This window comes from Priapulus caudatus, unplaced genomic scaffold (assembly GCF_000485595.1).
Source record: "Priapulus caudatus unplaced genomic scaffold, Priapulus_caudatus-5.0.1 Scaffold529, whole genome shotgun sequence".
Lineage (NCBI taxonomy): Eukaryota > Metazoa > Priapulida > Priapulimorpha > Priapulimorphida > Priapulidae > Priapulus > Priapulus caudatus.
Window position 1 is genome coordinate 109,833 of NW_014577590.1, and position 17,026 is coordinate 126,858.

Below are 17,026 nucleotides of genomic sequence, written 5' to 3' on the forward strand. Positions count from 1 at the left end.
ACCCCTCTTGACCTTTGACCTTTGACCTTTGACCCCCAGCTTCGACATCCCCACTCGTTTTCGGATTACCCCCCCACGTCCCGAATATCGTGACCGTACGTCGAGTGGTTAAGATTTGTGCCCAACTGTTGACGCCCGGACGGACGGACGGACGCACGGACGATCATGCGATTCTACAAGCTGCATCTGACTATGTCAGATGAGCTAATAATATATCTTTAAATAAACTAGCTTTGATTATATCGCAAATACTAAAAATAGCATGGCAGTAGTTAAACTATAGTTCTATTCATATAAGTTGAAAGTATATTTCTGTGAAAAAAATTTGTCGCAATTTATTTGCACATTTTTTTTGTAATCAATTGAAATTACTAAAATAAATACACCATGAGGTCAGTATTTACACTATGCAGACTAGTAAACACATGGATATAATATTTTGTATATAAGTTATCAGAAAGACTTGGTCACTATTTTGAAACTGTAAGTGATTTTGGACAAAGTCACGCATCTTTACACCCCAATAGGATTTTAGTAGGCACAATGACTCTTTACTACAGCGATACATAGCCGCCGACTTACAGAGCTAATCTGATTTTCGTAGGTACACACGGTCTGGTGGAAATAAGTCTAGAACAACCTGTGTAGAAATGTCAGTCAAATTATGGCAAAAAGAAAAGATCTATTAAAGTAAGAGGTCACACCAAACTTGGCATCGTTTGAGGTTTAGATGTGTAAAGCCATGATCTAGACTATCAAGTCAACTAGCAGTTGTACAAAACTTGGCACAAGTTTTATGGCTGACACAAAGTACTGTAAGACAGGTATCGTGTAATTTACCAGCTCAACAAAATCCCTATTGGATTATCCTTATGTGCTCTATACACTGCAATCCATTACTCTTTAAACCACCAGGAATTTAAAGTGGACTTGCATCAAATTAATAGGGTTTGAATATTAGACGTGTGAGACAAATATAATAAATTATTACATACATATAGTATTAGCAAGTCCTGAAGATAATAGACACAATTGGTTACATGATTTGTAAGTGTAGGATACAGCACTACAAAATTACTCTAAACTCAAGATGGTGCCAGACAAGAAATGAAACTGCTTGCACCTGCTTGGGTTTAAAACAAATTATGTAAAAAGATGATACCAGTGTTTGAAATTTTAGACCAAATTGGAATAATGGAGACAGATTGAGTTGTGTTGCCATGACAATAAACACAAACCTATAGGGCCACTGAATTTGCCAGACTTGTATTCGAATCACGCAAAACCCCCAAGCGAAAAACCCCAGCAGTGATCTAGTAACAGAGCTGGCATATATGCACTACATATCCTTGGAGCTGGTGAGGTGATAATACCCACATACCGATGATAACTTCAACAGCAGTTTATCCATGAAAGCTAGGCGTAGCTATTTACTAAACTCCCTGAGAAGTAGATCAGCTGCATTTCCAGGCGTGATGTCTCCACTCTCTACTTTCTGCTCCACCTCACTGATCCGTAGAGAAATCCTCGGGTGCCGTTTAAAAAGACCCAGTACCTGTTCAAATGTACATGAATTTAGAAGTGCTTTCTTCGTGTATGGATACGATTTAACATTTAATTTAGAATGAGATGTTAACATGTAACTTATATTCAATATCCATCAGGCTTTAAATTTGTGATGATTTTGAATAAAATGGAGCAGTAACATTATTTGTGTGCACCTGATCTCTTATTTGGTTCCACATCCAGATCTTGTGCTGGTTCTGCCTCCGGCGCAACAGCTCTCCACTCTCTGTCATCTTGTTTTTATAATCTTCTATCATTGTCCAAAGTTCTGGGATTCCCTCCTTTGTCACTGATGACACTCGTGTTACCTAAGCATCATAGAGTAGTGTACAATGCCTGTATGGTGGTGGGTCATGGCAAGTGTTTAATCCTGTCCAAAACATTGCATCTTTTTAACCTAAACAGTGAAGCCCCATGCAGTACACTATGAGATCTGTGAGCAAGATCACTATAAGTGAATAAGTTCATTGTGATGAAGTATACTGCCTCTTTTTCAGATGGTATATCTAACTTAGAAATATTTATTGCAAAGTCACAAAGTACCAAGTAATTTGTAATCAATCCAACAGATTGATCTGCTATCAACAGACTGAGTTTTGACAACGGGTCTAGCTGCTGTTTCTACACAGATGTTAGGAAAGTGTTTACTAGTGCTTTCACACAGAGAAGACAGTAATGATCCACGCACTACAGCTCACCTTCATTTTCCAATACTTGCTCTTTTGTCTCATGATCTTAGATGCACTGGTGTAGTCGGCTTGTATTGCTCTGGCAGCGGGAAGTAAAGATCCGTCTGCCTTCGTCACAGCAACAATGTCTGCCATCTCAATGATACCTCGCTTGATTCCCTACAAACAGAATACTGGGAAATGAGATTGTCATCTTGACAGTGTCAAATAAAATTTTCTTAAGAAACTTATAATTATTGGCCTTAAACCGAACAAAAATCTGGTCGCATACTCGCTGCTAGTAGTGAATTCGGCGTTACTGGGCTATATGTAAGATGTTAACATGGTCCGATAATAAATCCATTAAATTATTAAATAGATGATAAATAAAATTATAATTAAATAAATGAAAGATGTTAAGCCAAATATTGGCAATGTTGGAACAAAGCCGAGAACTATTGATTAACACTTTTATGTAATATGAAAGTCGATATGTAAGTAAATGTTGAGTCACCGGACTTGCCTGAAGTTCATCTCCCCCAGCAGGGGGCAGCAGCAGTACAAACATATCTGTCATGTAGGCGACAGCATATTCGGACTGCCCCACGCCAACCGTCTCGACCAGCACCAAATCGTAGCCGGCCGCTTCGCAGAGAAGTATGCGTCGTTCGTGTTGCGGGCCACACCTCCCAGCGTTCCGATGTGGGAGACGCCTGATGTAGGCTTGTGATCTACTGACAGTTTCGGCATCCTAGTCTTGTCCCCTAGCAAAGATCCTGTGAAACCAAAAAAACATTCAATCTACCTAGTCTGATGCTATAACTTATTACCCACACCACTGATGTATAAGCATTGGGAGAAGTCAGGTATTGCTAATCCTGCATGTAGCTACTTGTCTCGAAATTATTGGCAAGTTTGCACTCTTATATTATCTCTGCAATGTAGACTTGGTCCTTATGTTTAAGAACAAATTGATTTCATGGCGAATTTATTTAATCTATACGCAAATATTTCAATTACTGGTCTAGTTGTCTTTGGCAAAACTAAATGGAGCTGCTTGTGCTTGTCACCAGATGGCAGCAGATTCAACAAACTGCATGGGAATGCAATCAACTATTGTTGGGAGCTACAGAGGGCCTGGATGGTGGGTCCTGGACTATAGAGGGTTGCTGTAGACAGGAGACAGTATGCATGCCTCGCCCACACCTGTTCAAGGTGTCTGCCCGTTTGGAAATTTGAATGGACTCTCTTGTCCGTCTGTCCAGAACAGAACCTTCCAGCTATTGTCATTTGCTGCCAATTCGAGTTATGCTATGGCACCGTCATTTAGATTGGTATTGACAACTGGATCAGTTGTTGAATTGAAACCGTTACTAACAGTTTAAATATATTTATTGATAATCAAATTAACGTTCATTATGAAAGTCGATGAACTTCTACTAAAAAAGTCTGTGTGTTTGTTTGCAATTGATTAATATGTTACATATTATATTATACATACCACCACTAGTTGATGAAGATGGATCTACAGCAAGTACTGCAACCTTGTGACCGAGCCCAGTCACATATTTTCCTATTGCCTCAATGAAGGTTGATTTACCAGCACCAGGGGGACCTGAGAGCCCTGCAGGAAAGAACCAGCACATCAAATAACTATCCCTTGAGCTTGTGAACAGAATCCAAGTTGCCAAAATGTGCTTAAAACATGTTGTAATAATAGATCTTACATTAGCATGTGCAAAATGCATTCTGTATGGTATTAACAGTCACTAGCCAAAGAGAACGACTATAATTACGCAAGCTTATTATCTAACCCTTACCTGCTCTAAATGATAAAGTCTTTGGGCTTTCACCTTACACCTCTCCTTAGCGACTTTGAGAACATTACTCAAGAGGAGTTGACCCTCTGCTCTCTTCCTCGGGTGTACTGATTCAACAGCGTTATAGACTCAGCCAGAGCACTCCTGCCCCGGACATAACGCCCAGAAAACAGTCGTTCTACATTCTTTTTATTTGGAGCAACTTCTGAGTCATCCAAGGCGGGAGACTCATTGAAGACAGGGTAATGAGTTGGTGCCCGAGGTAGGACACCGCACGTGTAAAGTAATCGCCGGGTGCTGGCAACTCTCAATAGCTGGAGACGGCAAAGACAGCATCTGAGGCTCCCCATGTTCTTCTGTAAGTGTAATAAGGAGTAAGTAGCATTAGCCATATGATACGGCAGGCCATAGATATATAATTACAATGTAACACTGCAAACGGACATGATATGGCTTGGTTATATATAGACTTAGCTCTAGAACTATAGCCATTCGCTCTGCCACAGCACCACAGGCACTATAGTCCCTTAATTAGCCTTAGGCTTGGATTTTGAAGACTTAAGACCCCCGCGCACGGTGAGGTTCCTGCTCAGCACGGTCTCGCGAGGCGGTGATGAAAATATCTGTCGTGTTTGATAATTTGGGTCTCGCGAGGCTGAACTCACTATTAGCGCATTGCATAGTTAGTTATTCCGAAATGGCTGCGCATTTTGATTGGTTCAGCCATGCACCCACTCCAATGACCGCTTCGTGCCCCCGTGCACCAGACAGTAGTTGCGTTCACACGAGACTCCGTATTTTGAAATTTGGTATTTGACAGATACCGAATCTGAGACAAACCATGTTTAACCCTCCTCTTGAGGGTCAAAAGGTATCCGAACACTTACTCCTTTGCATGTCAGCGGAAAGTACATTTCATGGTACTTTCAATAAAGCCATAAAAATGGTAGGTCACGCTGAAACAAAAAAGTTTTCAATCGCTCTGTCAGACCATGTCCTCAGAAAATGTTAAAATCTGCCCTGTGCCCATTGACCCTTTGACCTGTAACCTCCAATTTCGGCACAGTGATGCTTTTCCTACCATGATTCTATACTACCGACTATGACGAGCCTAAGGTCGAGCCATTTAGATTTGTGCCGCAATTCTGCATTTCCTCCCTATACCTTAAGTTAAGGAGGGAACGTTCCCCTTCTTTACACCTCTTGACCTTTGACCCCAGCTTCGACATCCCAACTCGTTTTTCGGATATCCCCCCTACGTCCCTACTTCGAATCCGTACGTCGAGCCGTTTAGATTTGTGCCCAACTGTTGACGGCCGGACGCACGCTCATTGCGATTCTACAAGCTGCATCTGTCTATGTCAGATGAGCTAAAAACAATGCGTCCAAGCAAACAATCAAGCGAAACAATGCGAAATAAACAATCAGCGCACAGCAACGCCGATAAAATACATAAGACTGGTCAGGGCTCGACATACTCGACGTTACACGAGTGTAACTGTTTAGCGCGGATCAGATCTATAAAATATTCGGCTTCAGAAATTCGGTATTTAGCGTTCACACGAGGAAATACGGCGGTCCAAGAGATTCGAATTTCTCAAGCACGAGAAGTAATTCGGCATCTGGGAAACCGGCGTATTTAACACAAATACAGAATCTATTTAGATTCCGTATTTGTTGGACGCGCATTTTAGCCTCGTGTGAAACGCTAAATACCGAATTTGTTGCTACGTCACGTACGTGTGAACGCGGCTAGTGGCAACCGCGGTGACCTTAACAAAGAGTAAGCAGTAAGAGTAAAGTAAGAGAATGAGTTAGCCTCCAAGAACGGTCCTTGCTAGAGTAGGGTTAGCCAGGGGACCCTAGTCAATGTGTATATATTGACGTTAGTCACACAGTGACACAGCCTGGTTGTTGGTTTAAACTTAAGGTTAGAACTTAGACTAGCTCCAAGAAACGGTATTGCTAGGGTTAGAATACCGACGTATATTGACGTTGTGATTATGATAACATAAGTTTACCTGAGTAAGTAATCAAACATGAAATATATTTCTTCGAGGATAAATGACCGGAAAATGCAATGATATTGTGTACCGATAGATGGCGCTAAGAAAAATATTTACCTTCCATAAACAACTTCCGGGTTATTGACGTATTTCCTGTACAGGTCAAGTGAGATCCGCCGCAGCGCAAGTCATTGGAATGCATAATCTTGTTAGCAGTTACTTTACTAGTCTTTAGACTAGTTAGGAATCAAATAAAATTCTTAAAATCTCCATTATTTACAGTTAACCGCGCATATATTCAAGCACTCTTTGTCACAAGAAGTTGGTAAGAATTTTTCCTATTCTTCACCTTTTCTTTGATGCGCGTGACGTACGGTGTACAGTGCTTCAACTTTCAAGGTATAACTATAAATTAAAAAGTGTAGGTAAATGACGTATGAAGAAATCATTCAATTTTCAGAATACTCTGATCTAGATCATATAAATGAACACCATTAGTTTAGTCCAACGTCAGTGATCACATAATAAAGCAGCGTGTACCTTCATTACATTCGTTTATTTTTATAAGTAAAGGTTGCACAGCCACAAGTAAGTACGGTACTGTACACGTTAAAGGCATAATTCGACCATCGATTATGCAATTTTAACGAATTGCTTCAGTAACTGCACCTTGTGTAGTTAATAAGTACGATTACCTTATAGCAAACGCGTCTTAGTTGTCCAATATCACTGCTGGTTACTAAGAAATGTCTAATTGAAATCCGCAGTCCAAGAAATCGCTTGTTGACTAGCTACAAACCGCCATGCCGGCTGTAACCGGCCAGAACTGGCGAGGCGGTGTCATACAGATTATATGCACCGGACATTTTCGCACGTATGCTCGGCCGTCAGTGATTTCGATCCTTGTAGTCTGAGTGCGCATTCCCGTACGTTATGGTTTTACTCTTGGGATTCGGGAATAATGAATATACGTTCTTAAGATTACAAGCAACATATAATATGTGGCAACTAGGCAAATAATAACACTAGGCAAACAATTTACCCGGAACAAACAATTCGATGCTCAACATCGTTAAGCAACATGTGACGTCACCGAACCGAACTCGAGTTTATTTTGTTGGCCATAAATTTCGCGTTGTCGCCAGATTACCAAATTTACGGATTTCAATTAGACATTTCTTAGTAATTAGCATGATATTGGACAAACTAATACGCGTTTGGCTATAAGGTAATGTACTTATTAACTACACAAGGTGCCAGTTACTGTAGCATTCGTCAACTTTGCATAATCGATGGTCGAATTATGCCTTTAATAATTCAAATAGAGACCTAGGTTAGGCCATCCTTAATAAAATTCTATGTTTGCTGTCCCCCGACCCATGATTTTTTAGCTCATCTGACATAGTCAGATGCAGCTTGTAGAATCGCATGAGCGTGCGTCCGTTCGTGCGTGCGTCCGGCTGTCCGTCCGTCCGTCCCTGCGTCCGTCAACAGTTGGGCATAAATCTAAACGGCTTGACATACGGATTCGAAAGTCGGGACGTAGGGGGGTAAGCCGAAAACGATTTGGTATGTCGAAGCTGGGGGTCAAAGGTCAAAGATTAAGAGGTGTAAAAGAAGGGGAACATTCCTTAACTTAAGGTATAGGGAGGAAATGCCAGAATTGCGGCACAAATCTATACGGCTCGACCTAGGCTCGTGATAGTTGGTGTATAGCATCATTATAGGATAAGCCATCACTGTGCCGGAGGTCACAGATCAAAGGTCAATGGGGCACAGGGCAGATTTTAGACATTTTCTGAGACATGGTCTGACGGAGCGATTGGAAAACTTTGTTTCAGCGGTGACCTACCATTTTTATGGCTTTATTGAAAGGACCATAAAATGTACTTTCCGCTGACATGCGAAGAGTAAGTGTCGGATAACCTTTTGACCTTCAAAAGAGAGGGTTAAACATGGATTTGTTGACTGTTAACAAAGGACTGAACTGCTTTTGCTATTGTGGATTGAGGCTACAGTTGCACAGTTCAATTGCAAAGCCAAAATGTTTGTTGAACAAGGTTTACGCTCCTTAAATCATATATTTTCTAAAGCAGTCTGTATTAGCACCCTGAGTAGCACCCTGTATTAGCACACTGTAATGAACCCTGAATGCTCGCGTGGGTAGGCAAAAACATAAGGGCAGCCCATTACGCATGCATGGGGGTGAACTGGCACATTCTAATCATAATTATTGCCTGGCAACCTGCAATGCAGATGTGTTAACTCACAGCTGAGGCGAAATTCTTGCCTGCCTAATATACTTGGATTTCAGCAACTCAATGGAGTGGGTTATCACGCACGAAGGGGGATGCCATCTTTGATTATTGATGACACTTGCACGCGCCATCTCGCGGCAACTGCTTTTGCTATTAGAGCCCCCTCCACTTGCCCCCTCCCCACTCTCCCCCACCACCACCACTACCTCGCTTGCTCTCGACTCATATCCAATGAATACATGTTAATATAGCGAAGTCATTAAAGTTACACAGCTGTATCTTTATTACTGTACTACCGGTATAGCAAAGCCTATAGCTATCATAGATTTGAGATCTGTATTAGTAGTATCCTAGATATATGCTCTGAGCACGAATGCGGTGGCGGGAGGGCGCACTTGATTTGGTTGCCAGTGAGTTTATCAGAAGAATACCCGGCTACAGTACATGTCAGTTGAGCGCTGTCGCTCTGCGGCACTTGTTTAGTGGGTAGGTAGGTAGGTCTTCTTTTTTTTGTGAGGCATAATAGTTATTTTAAGTCTGTCCTCATGTTTGCCACACATGCTTTGTGCTTCAGTCTTAACTATGAGGAATGTAAACAAACAAAAATGGAACCCAAATTAAAAAAAAAACTTGGGTCGCGGCTATTTTCGTGGGTCGGTCGGAGTACAGCGAACATGTAATTTTTTAAGGATGGCCTTAGCTAAAAGTAAAAAGTACTAAAACGTTAACGTAGGCTGTTAGTATTAGTATTACTATTAGTATTATTATTAAAATTAATTTGTAATATAATAATGCACTGCGCCTCATGATATAATCAGGAGTGAATAATAATAGATTCTATTAGATCCTAGTGGGGGGAAGGTTTTTCTGACTGTTGCTCCCTCGTAACACGTTGGTCAAGCATTGGTAGTCAATGATCGTAGGTAGTGATGGTCGAAGGCATCGTGTATAATATAGACAGCTTTATTCTAATATACATATGTTACGACATACATAAGCACAACAGTACGTAAGTGCCTCCTAATTATAATACCTCCTCCCCTTCGTCTCGCTGTCTCTATTCCTTTCCTCCCATCTCCTACATCTCTTTTTACTTCATCTCCCCGGCTTCTCCCTTATATATCTCGGGCACGGCTTTTCTGTGGCCACGTGCTCTCTCTCGCCAGGGTGCCAGCTCATGTAGTACATAGTTTTACAGTGGCATGTATGTCTGTATTTTTGTAGCACCATGTTTGAGAGGAAGGAAGCAGCAAAGCTATGCACGCCAGCTGTAGGAATGTCGATGGTGCTACTGCTGCTCATCACAGCAACTCAAGCAGACGAAAATGAAATTGCGGACAAAAGTCACGATGTCAAAGACCTGACAGAAGCTCTTCATGTCAAGCCAGTAGATGAGGTGAAATTAGAACCATGAATATTTGTGTGTTAAAGCTAGTTTAATAGACCTTATCATGTGTGTTAGCTATCAGTATGTAAATTGTACCACACTACTTACAAGCAATAATTGATATACAGGCCTAATTATTCTTTTGATGTCCATTAAATAGTTTCAATATGGTAACAGATACAGACTATTTTACCCCATGACTTTGAGCATTGCCTTCACGATTATGCTTAGTATGGCAATTAAAACCATGGAAAACTATTTGAACAAACCACTTTAGTTAAGAGTTTACTCACGTGTTGAATTTTGCAGATGGTTAATGAGCAAATGAAGTCGGACCTTGGCTTCACACATTCATTTGTTGCTACTGTATCGATGATCATTGTATCAGAGCTGGGAGACAAGACATTTTTCATTGCCGCCATCATGGCGATGAGACACGCTCGTCTTGTCGTGTTTGCTGGAGCCATCAGTGCCCTTGTCATTATGACTGTACTTTCAGGTTAGTCTTCTAGATGTCAATAAATGGAGGCACTTGTTATTCATCATTGATACGATGAACATCAGAGCAAGGAGAGATATAATTGTATATAATTAATGTATATCATTTACACACTTGTTTCATCAAAACATCAACATCACGAATGATTGTTTTCTGACTACCAGAGAGGGTAAGTTATATAATGAGACATATAAGTTCTAACCAAGTGATTAAGAACCTGGTAGGCTTAGATTTTTCATTCAGACCCCTTGACATAAGAACCTGCTTTAGCCTAAAATTTGAAACGGGTTTTATTTATTAAAATTCAGTTAACAAGTTCAGTGTACATAGTAATGTACAAAAGTACAGTACAGTGCAGTTTCACTGCATACATTATGAAATTGAGCCATGATACCATACCTTAGGCTTATGACTGAGGACCCTGACCAGGCATTATCTTTGTGGTGTTTTAAAACAATCTAGTTTTGTTTTGTTGATGTTTATTAGGTATAAGGGAAAAAGAAATAAGATAACCTAGAATAGGGTTTGTATTTGTCTAGATTAGAATGCAGTCATTTAGACATAATTATATGCATATTTTATATAAACAGTGGACCGTGCCAAAATTCTACCAGCAACAAGCACGTTGTTTTCTTAAGAAAATAAGAACCTATTTAAGAACCTAAATAGCCTAATTTCCCAGTAAACTCCAATTATATAAGAACCCTTTTAGGCTAACTTGGAAAAATGCAGGTTCTTATATGCAGATTTTTACTGTATTTACATATTTACGTGTAAACTATCCAAAACAGGAAGCAAGTGGCGTGCTATTCGTGAACAGGGCTGCGGTGACGTTAATTAGTATTCACTGGCCAGTCACGTAGGAAGAAGGTGTGCTTGTGATGAAGCATGCAGTCTGAATTATACCTGCTGTTTCTACTATTGTTTTACAGCTCTGCTTGGTTTTGCAACTACAATAATCCCAAGAACATATACCTATTATGCCTCAGCTATATTATTTGCAATATTTGGATTGCAGATGCTTAAACAGGGTACGTATGAATTGTAGCTAGTTCATAGCTTTTGTTAAATTCATTTTCATAGTTTAATTATACAATAGAGCTAAAGTAGGAAGATTCTTGTTTTAGGTTGGTATATGTCACCAGACGAGGCAGCTGAAGAAATGGATGAAGTACAGGCTGATATAAAGAGAAAAGAAGATGAGGTATGGCATAATAATCTTCCTTTCTCTTGACATTGAATTTTGGTTACTGGTTGCAAAATCATTGCAGAAGCTTGTGCAATTTCTATTGCAATTCCCCTACACCCATGCACGCAATTTTCGATGTGATGTTTGCAATTGAGTCTCCTTATTAGCAAGCTAGTGTGCTGTGCCACTTACTAGGTAGACAGGTTCCTGGCCATTTTTATCCAGGCCATACACGAGTATCAAGTCTACCACGACTGTCTGTGAGAACAGGATGTGCTCCGATGTGTAGAAATTGTATTGAGTTAAGAGAAGCATTTATGTGCTCCGTATTTTTGGATTACCCAGTTCCAGAAAACATTAACCACGTTATAGTCTAGTTATAGCCGAATAAGACAATTCACGTATGGTTGAATGCACAGGCAAGCAGAGTTCCGTATTAAATCTATCAGGGCATAGTTGCAATGCTGCAGGTATGTCCATCATGACAGTCATTACTCAGCATCCGTCTCGTCTCCTACAGCAGCTTCTACAGAACGAGCAGCCGCAGAGAGATGTGGAGTCTGGCGCGGTGCTCCGGCGCGTCCGACGCAGGCTGTGCCCCTGCTTATCCTACGTCTTTGTAGAGTCCCTCACACTAACATTCCTCGCAGAATGGGGTGACCGCTCGCAGCTTGCTACTATTGTCTTGGCAGCTAGAGAGGCAAGTACACGTGTAATATTTCTCTGTTTGCTTATTCCCTCTGCTAGTCATCATTTATATTATTCGTCAATTTGCTACACATACCTCATCGAGTCATTATGATCCAGATGTTGATCTGAAGTTCAAAATTAAAGATTTGCTGAAAAAATACGGTAATTCCGCGAGGCCGTGCTCTGGAATGAACTAGTTTGTATAGCAGAATTTTCAGGAAGTAACACGGACTCCTGCATATGTAAAATCGGGGAGTCCGACAGTAAATCAGGGAGTATTTGACTCCGGACTCGCGTTAATTTCGCACCCTGCATTTATACATGGTGTCTAAGTCACACCACTCACTGGGGATGATGTCTATAACATTAATTCTCACATGATATTTCGCTTAATGCGAGCTGTGATGTCATGAGTCCGACGCTGGAATGTCCTCTTTGTTATGTTCAAATATGTTGATTTTTTATCAATAGAATGCGTTTTTGCATTGCAGAATATAGTTGGTGTCATCCTCGGAGGTTCTTTTGGGCATTCTTTGTGCACAGGTCTGGCTGTTCTAGGTGGGAAATTCATTGCTAGCAAGATATCAGTGAAGACAGGTACGGTTTGTTATAAATTCTCACTAACTTCTTCAGGGTCGATGTATGCTTTAATAATCTTGCAGTTTCTGTGCCATGTGCATAGATGCGTTATAATGGTAGCCTCACTTGCATGTAGAAATAATTTTGAGTGTAAAGTAAAATAAATATTATTTCTTCTGTAGTGACGTTAATTGGAGGTGCGGTGTTTATGCTGTTCGCCATCTCGTCTCTGTTCCTGGATCCGGAGAGCTAGTGGGCCAACCGGCAGCCAACCCATACTCAAGTTGTGTTATACGATCACAATGGAAACCCCCTGCAATCAACTATTGTTGGGAGCTATAGAGGGCCTGGATGGTGGGTCCTGGACTATAGAGGGTTGCTGTAGACAGGAGACAGTATGCATGCCTCGCCCACACCTGTTCAAGGTGTCTGCCCGTTTGTAAATCTCTTGTCCGTCTGTCCAGAGCGGAACCTTCCAGCTATTGTCATTTGCTGCCAATTCGAGTTATGCTAAATCCCCGTCATTTAGATTGGTATTGACAACTAGATCAGTTGTTGAATTGAAACCGTTACTAACAGTTTAAATATATTTATTGATAATAAAATTAACGTTCATTATAAAAGTCGATGAACTTCTACTAAAAAAGTCTGTGTGTTTGTTTGCAATTAATATGCAAATACATACCACCACTAGTTGATGAAGATGGATCTACAGCAAGTACTGCAACCTTGTGACCGAGCCCAGTCACATATTTTCCTATTGCCTCAATGAAAGTTGATTTACCAGCACCAGGGGGACCTGAGAGCCCTGCAGGAAAGAACCAGCACATCAAATAACTCTCCCTTGAGCTTGTGAATCAGAATCCAAGTTGCCCAAAATGTGCTTAAAACATGTTGTAATAATTAAATAGATCTTACATTAGCATGTGCAAAATGCATTCTGTACGGTATTAACAGTCACTAGCCAAAGAGAATGACTATAATTACGCAAGCTTATTATCTAACCCTTACCTGCTCTAAATGATAAAGTCTTTGGGCCTTTCACCTTCAACTTCTCCTTAGCGACTTTCAGAACATTACTCAAGAGGAGTTGAGCCTCTGCTCTCTTCCTCGGGTGTACTGACTCAACAAGCGTTATAGACTCAGCCAGAGCACTCCTGCTCCCGGACATAACACCGAGAAACAGTCGTTCTACATTCTTTTTATTTGGAGCAACTTCCGAGTCATCCAAGGCGGGAGACTCATTGAAGACAGGGTAATGAGTTGGTGCCCGAGGTAGGACACCGCACGTGTAAAGTAATCGCCGGGTGCTGGCAACTCTCAATAGCTGGAGACGGCAAAGACAGCATCTGAAGCTCCCCATGTTCTTCTGAAAGTGTAATATATGAGTAAGTAGCATTAGGCCATATGATACGGCAGGCCATAGATATAATAATTACAATGTAACACTGCAAACGGACATGATATGGCTTGGTTATATATAGACTTAGCTCTAGAACTATAGCCATTTGCTCTGTCACCGCACCACAGGGACTATAGTCCCTTAATTAGCATAGGCTTGGATTTTGAGACTTAAGGCCCCCCCGCACACAGTGAGGTTCCTGCTCAGCACAGTCTCGTGAGGCGGTGATGAAAATATCTGTCGTGTTTGATAATTTTGGTCTCACTAGGCTGAACTCACTATTGGCGCATGCCAGCGAAAAAAATACACGGGAGCGGCGAGCGATTTCGCTCCCGTCAGCTTTCAAAGCGCTCTGGTAACAACAATTACGAGAGCGAAAATTTTGGAAGATACGAGAAAAAATCGCTCCCGTGCCGCTGGCAGCGTTCGAGACCACCAAATTTTTGCTCGGGCCACCATCTCTACAAAACTCGCGGTCCTCCTGACCGGCACTTTTTCCTCTCATATTACGATGAAATACTACGGTTAGACTCCCTCAACGCATGATTCGCCACACGAACGAAAACTCGCCACAGTCTAAGAAATCGATTGCGGGCACGTAGACAGTAGTGCAGCCAGTGTTTTTATGACCGCCTAACAATAAGTTTTTATATCGCAAGGTTATCATGGGAGTGAGGGCACGACCAGTGACACCTGACACGCACGTAATCAAGCTGTTAACTGAATTCGTTACTTTTTTTAACGTAGAAAGTGTACATTTTATTCGGTTAGATATCTAGAAGCAATGTAAACTGTATATACTTAAAGATTCTAGGCACTTGTATGTAACTTTGCGGATGTGCGGCAGCATTGATCTATGCATGGGGGTACCGTGGACTGGGGAGGAGAAAAGCGAAAGTAAAACCTTGCTCAGAAGCTACCGGCATTCCTAGAGATTCCAGTACAAGTTTTTTTTAACATACTCAAAGTAACTAAAAACTCTCTCTGAAGTTCTGAACTTGCTCAGTCGATGTAAAAGAGAAAGTTGAAAAATGAAAAGAAATAAAGTAAAAAAAAGGAACTTGAAAATAACCATACCATCATTACCATGATTATAATTCTTGATTTCCTGTCTTCCCAGCTAACAATATAACATTGTGGCAACGTTATTTTGTGGACTCGCCTGAACGTTGCCACAACGTTGTGATACAACGTTGTGGCAACGTTGTGGCAACGTTATTTTGTGGACTCCCCTGAACGTTGCCACAACGTTGTGATACAATGTTGTGGTAACGTTCCTGCAACCATGTGTACACGTTCAAATGAATATTAAATGTGTAATTTAATGTTCAAAGCAGAAAAGAATGATGACATGTACACTACATTATTTCATGGGAACATCAGGGAATTTTACATTCATTTAAATTAACAATGCGATCTGTATAAGCGCATGAAATACATCATTTTAGTTTGTAACTTTTGCCATAAAAACAAAGTTAATATATATTTCAAATATGTTGCACAACTTATAGAGTTCAAAAATTTAAAAGGAACACTAACAATTAATAGCTTGACAATATTTATTTTACATTACTATATACAATAAAGGTAAATTACATATCTGGTATTTAATCCGAATCGTTTCCGTGCGCTAAATCTGCCTCCCGGTCCTGGCAATTATGGTTGAACGTTATTGATACGTTTAATGGTGAAACCTATGGCTTGCACAATATTAGGACAGATTAGCAAACCACCTAATTGATAATCCCCATGGACACAAATCTGCAGAGTTAAAGAGGCCAAAAATACACAAGCCATTGTCTGCTTTATGAAAACACACTGTTGGGGTGGTTCGTACCCAACAGAGACTTCCTGTCCTGGTCCAATTTACACAAAGAGTTCAATACACCGTTTAATGAATTCAGTTTTATTGAAAACGCCAACTGCCCCATACAATGAGTACGATTACAGCTTTTTATAAGTTTTACAAATTTTGTACCGAGTCTCAATTAACATCGAGCAATAAAGTATAACATGTGTTATTATAGAAAAGATCAGTACAACGTTCGCTCGACCGTATACACTGCCGTTTAGATTTTATGAAGAAATGTTGTGATATAGCAAGTAGCAATACAAATAAGTTGTAGTGAATTTTTATAAGATGGACGAGCTCACAGTAGGTATATATATATATATCTATATATTTTGCTGTGAGAACATGCCAATTAATAAAACTCTCCGACTAGTGCGCTGTATGCGCATAATATAATCAACACGATAGAAGCCAGTGTCCGCGCTCACGCTAGGTCCTCATACGAGGGTGTCCAGGCGACCGTCAACTACTGTGACGCCACCGATGTCAACATAAAACGACAGGTCAGTTTGTGGAGTACTCGTTGTGCTCAGCGCACGGTTGGAAGTTGGAACCCCTGTTAGAACTAACGTGTAATGAATTAGTGTGAGAAGAGCATGCTGTGGGGTGTAGAATAGGGTTGGGTTTACCGGTAGAGCCATGACAACCACCCTCGTTGTTATTTTGTGGTTTGTCGGACCAGGCTCGTTGGCTCGTTCTTTCGCTTGGTCGCGGATTACCTTGTTCGTGACGACTTGCATGTGTGATCCAGATATCCTCGACACCGGAGTTATACTGCTCTACTGCATGATGGCTGCTGTGGATTTGGTGGATTTGGGGGTGGATTTAGTGGATTTGGTGGATTTGGTAGATTTGGGGGTGGATTTGGTGGATTTGGGGGTGGATTTGGTGGATTTGGTGGATTTGGTGGATTTGGGTGGATTTGGGTGAATCGTGTAACCCCCCCTGGGTACCCGAGGTGTCGGCGAGTATGTCGCCTACGCCTACTCCCTAACCCTAACAGCCTAACCGTAACCATATCAAATAGTTACCTCGGGTACATATTATACGCCATTATACGACAACGACCCTTCGTGCTAGATTACATGGTAGGTGTGCAAGTGCTGAAGC

At 41.1% G+C, this 17,026-nt stretch overlaps 2 protein-coding genes across 4 annotated transcripts in view; one reads left to right on the forward strand and one right to left on the reverse strand.

Annotated features, from left to right (window-relative positions):
• LOC106811343 (transmembrane protein 165-like) overlaps window positions 1-12,974 on the forward strand; it is a 13,427-nt gene extending 453 nt beyond the window's left edge. The window contains exons 1-8 of one of the 3 annotated variants that reach the window (XM_014814923.1): window positions 6,227-6,385; window positions 9,543-9,714; window positions 10,015-10,204; window positions 11,137-11,235; window positions 11,332-11,408; window positions 11,914-12,093; window positions 12,575-12,680; window positions 12,845-12,974. In XM_014814923.1, coding sequence (XP_014670409.1) covers window positions 9,547-9,714; window positions 10,015-10,204; window positions 11,137-11,235; window positions 11,332-11,408; window positions 11,914-12,093; window positions 12,575-12,680; window positions 12,845-12,915 — 891 coding nt within the window. In that variant the 5' untranslated portion in view covers window positions 6,227-6,385; window positions 9,543-9,546 and the 3' untranslated portion in view covers window positions 12,916-12,974. Of the gene's footprint in view, window positions 1-6,226; window positions 6,386-9,542; window positions 9,715-10,014; window positions 10,205-11,136; window positions 11,236-11,331; window positions 11,409-11,913; window positions 12,094-12,574; window positions 12,681-12,844 lie in introns of those variants that run through there. The other 2 variants (XM_014814925.1, XM_014814924.1) reach the window with 2 other exon arrangements.
• LOC106811342 (methylmalonic aciduria type A homolog, mitochondrial-like) lies at window positions 308-14,029 on the reverse strand. Its single transcript, XM_014814922.1, is given in 7 exon segments — window positions 308-1,555; window positions 1,722-1,874; window positions 2,265-2,414; window positions 2,758-2,897; window positions 2,900-3,010; window positions 3,736-3,858; window positions 13,674-14,029. Coding segments are annotated over 7 exon segments (1,158 nt in total). The 5' UTR covers window positions 14,026-14,029; the 3' UTR covers window positions 308-1,426.
• Between the last annotated feature and the right edge of the window lie 2,997 nt (window positions 14,030-17,026).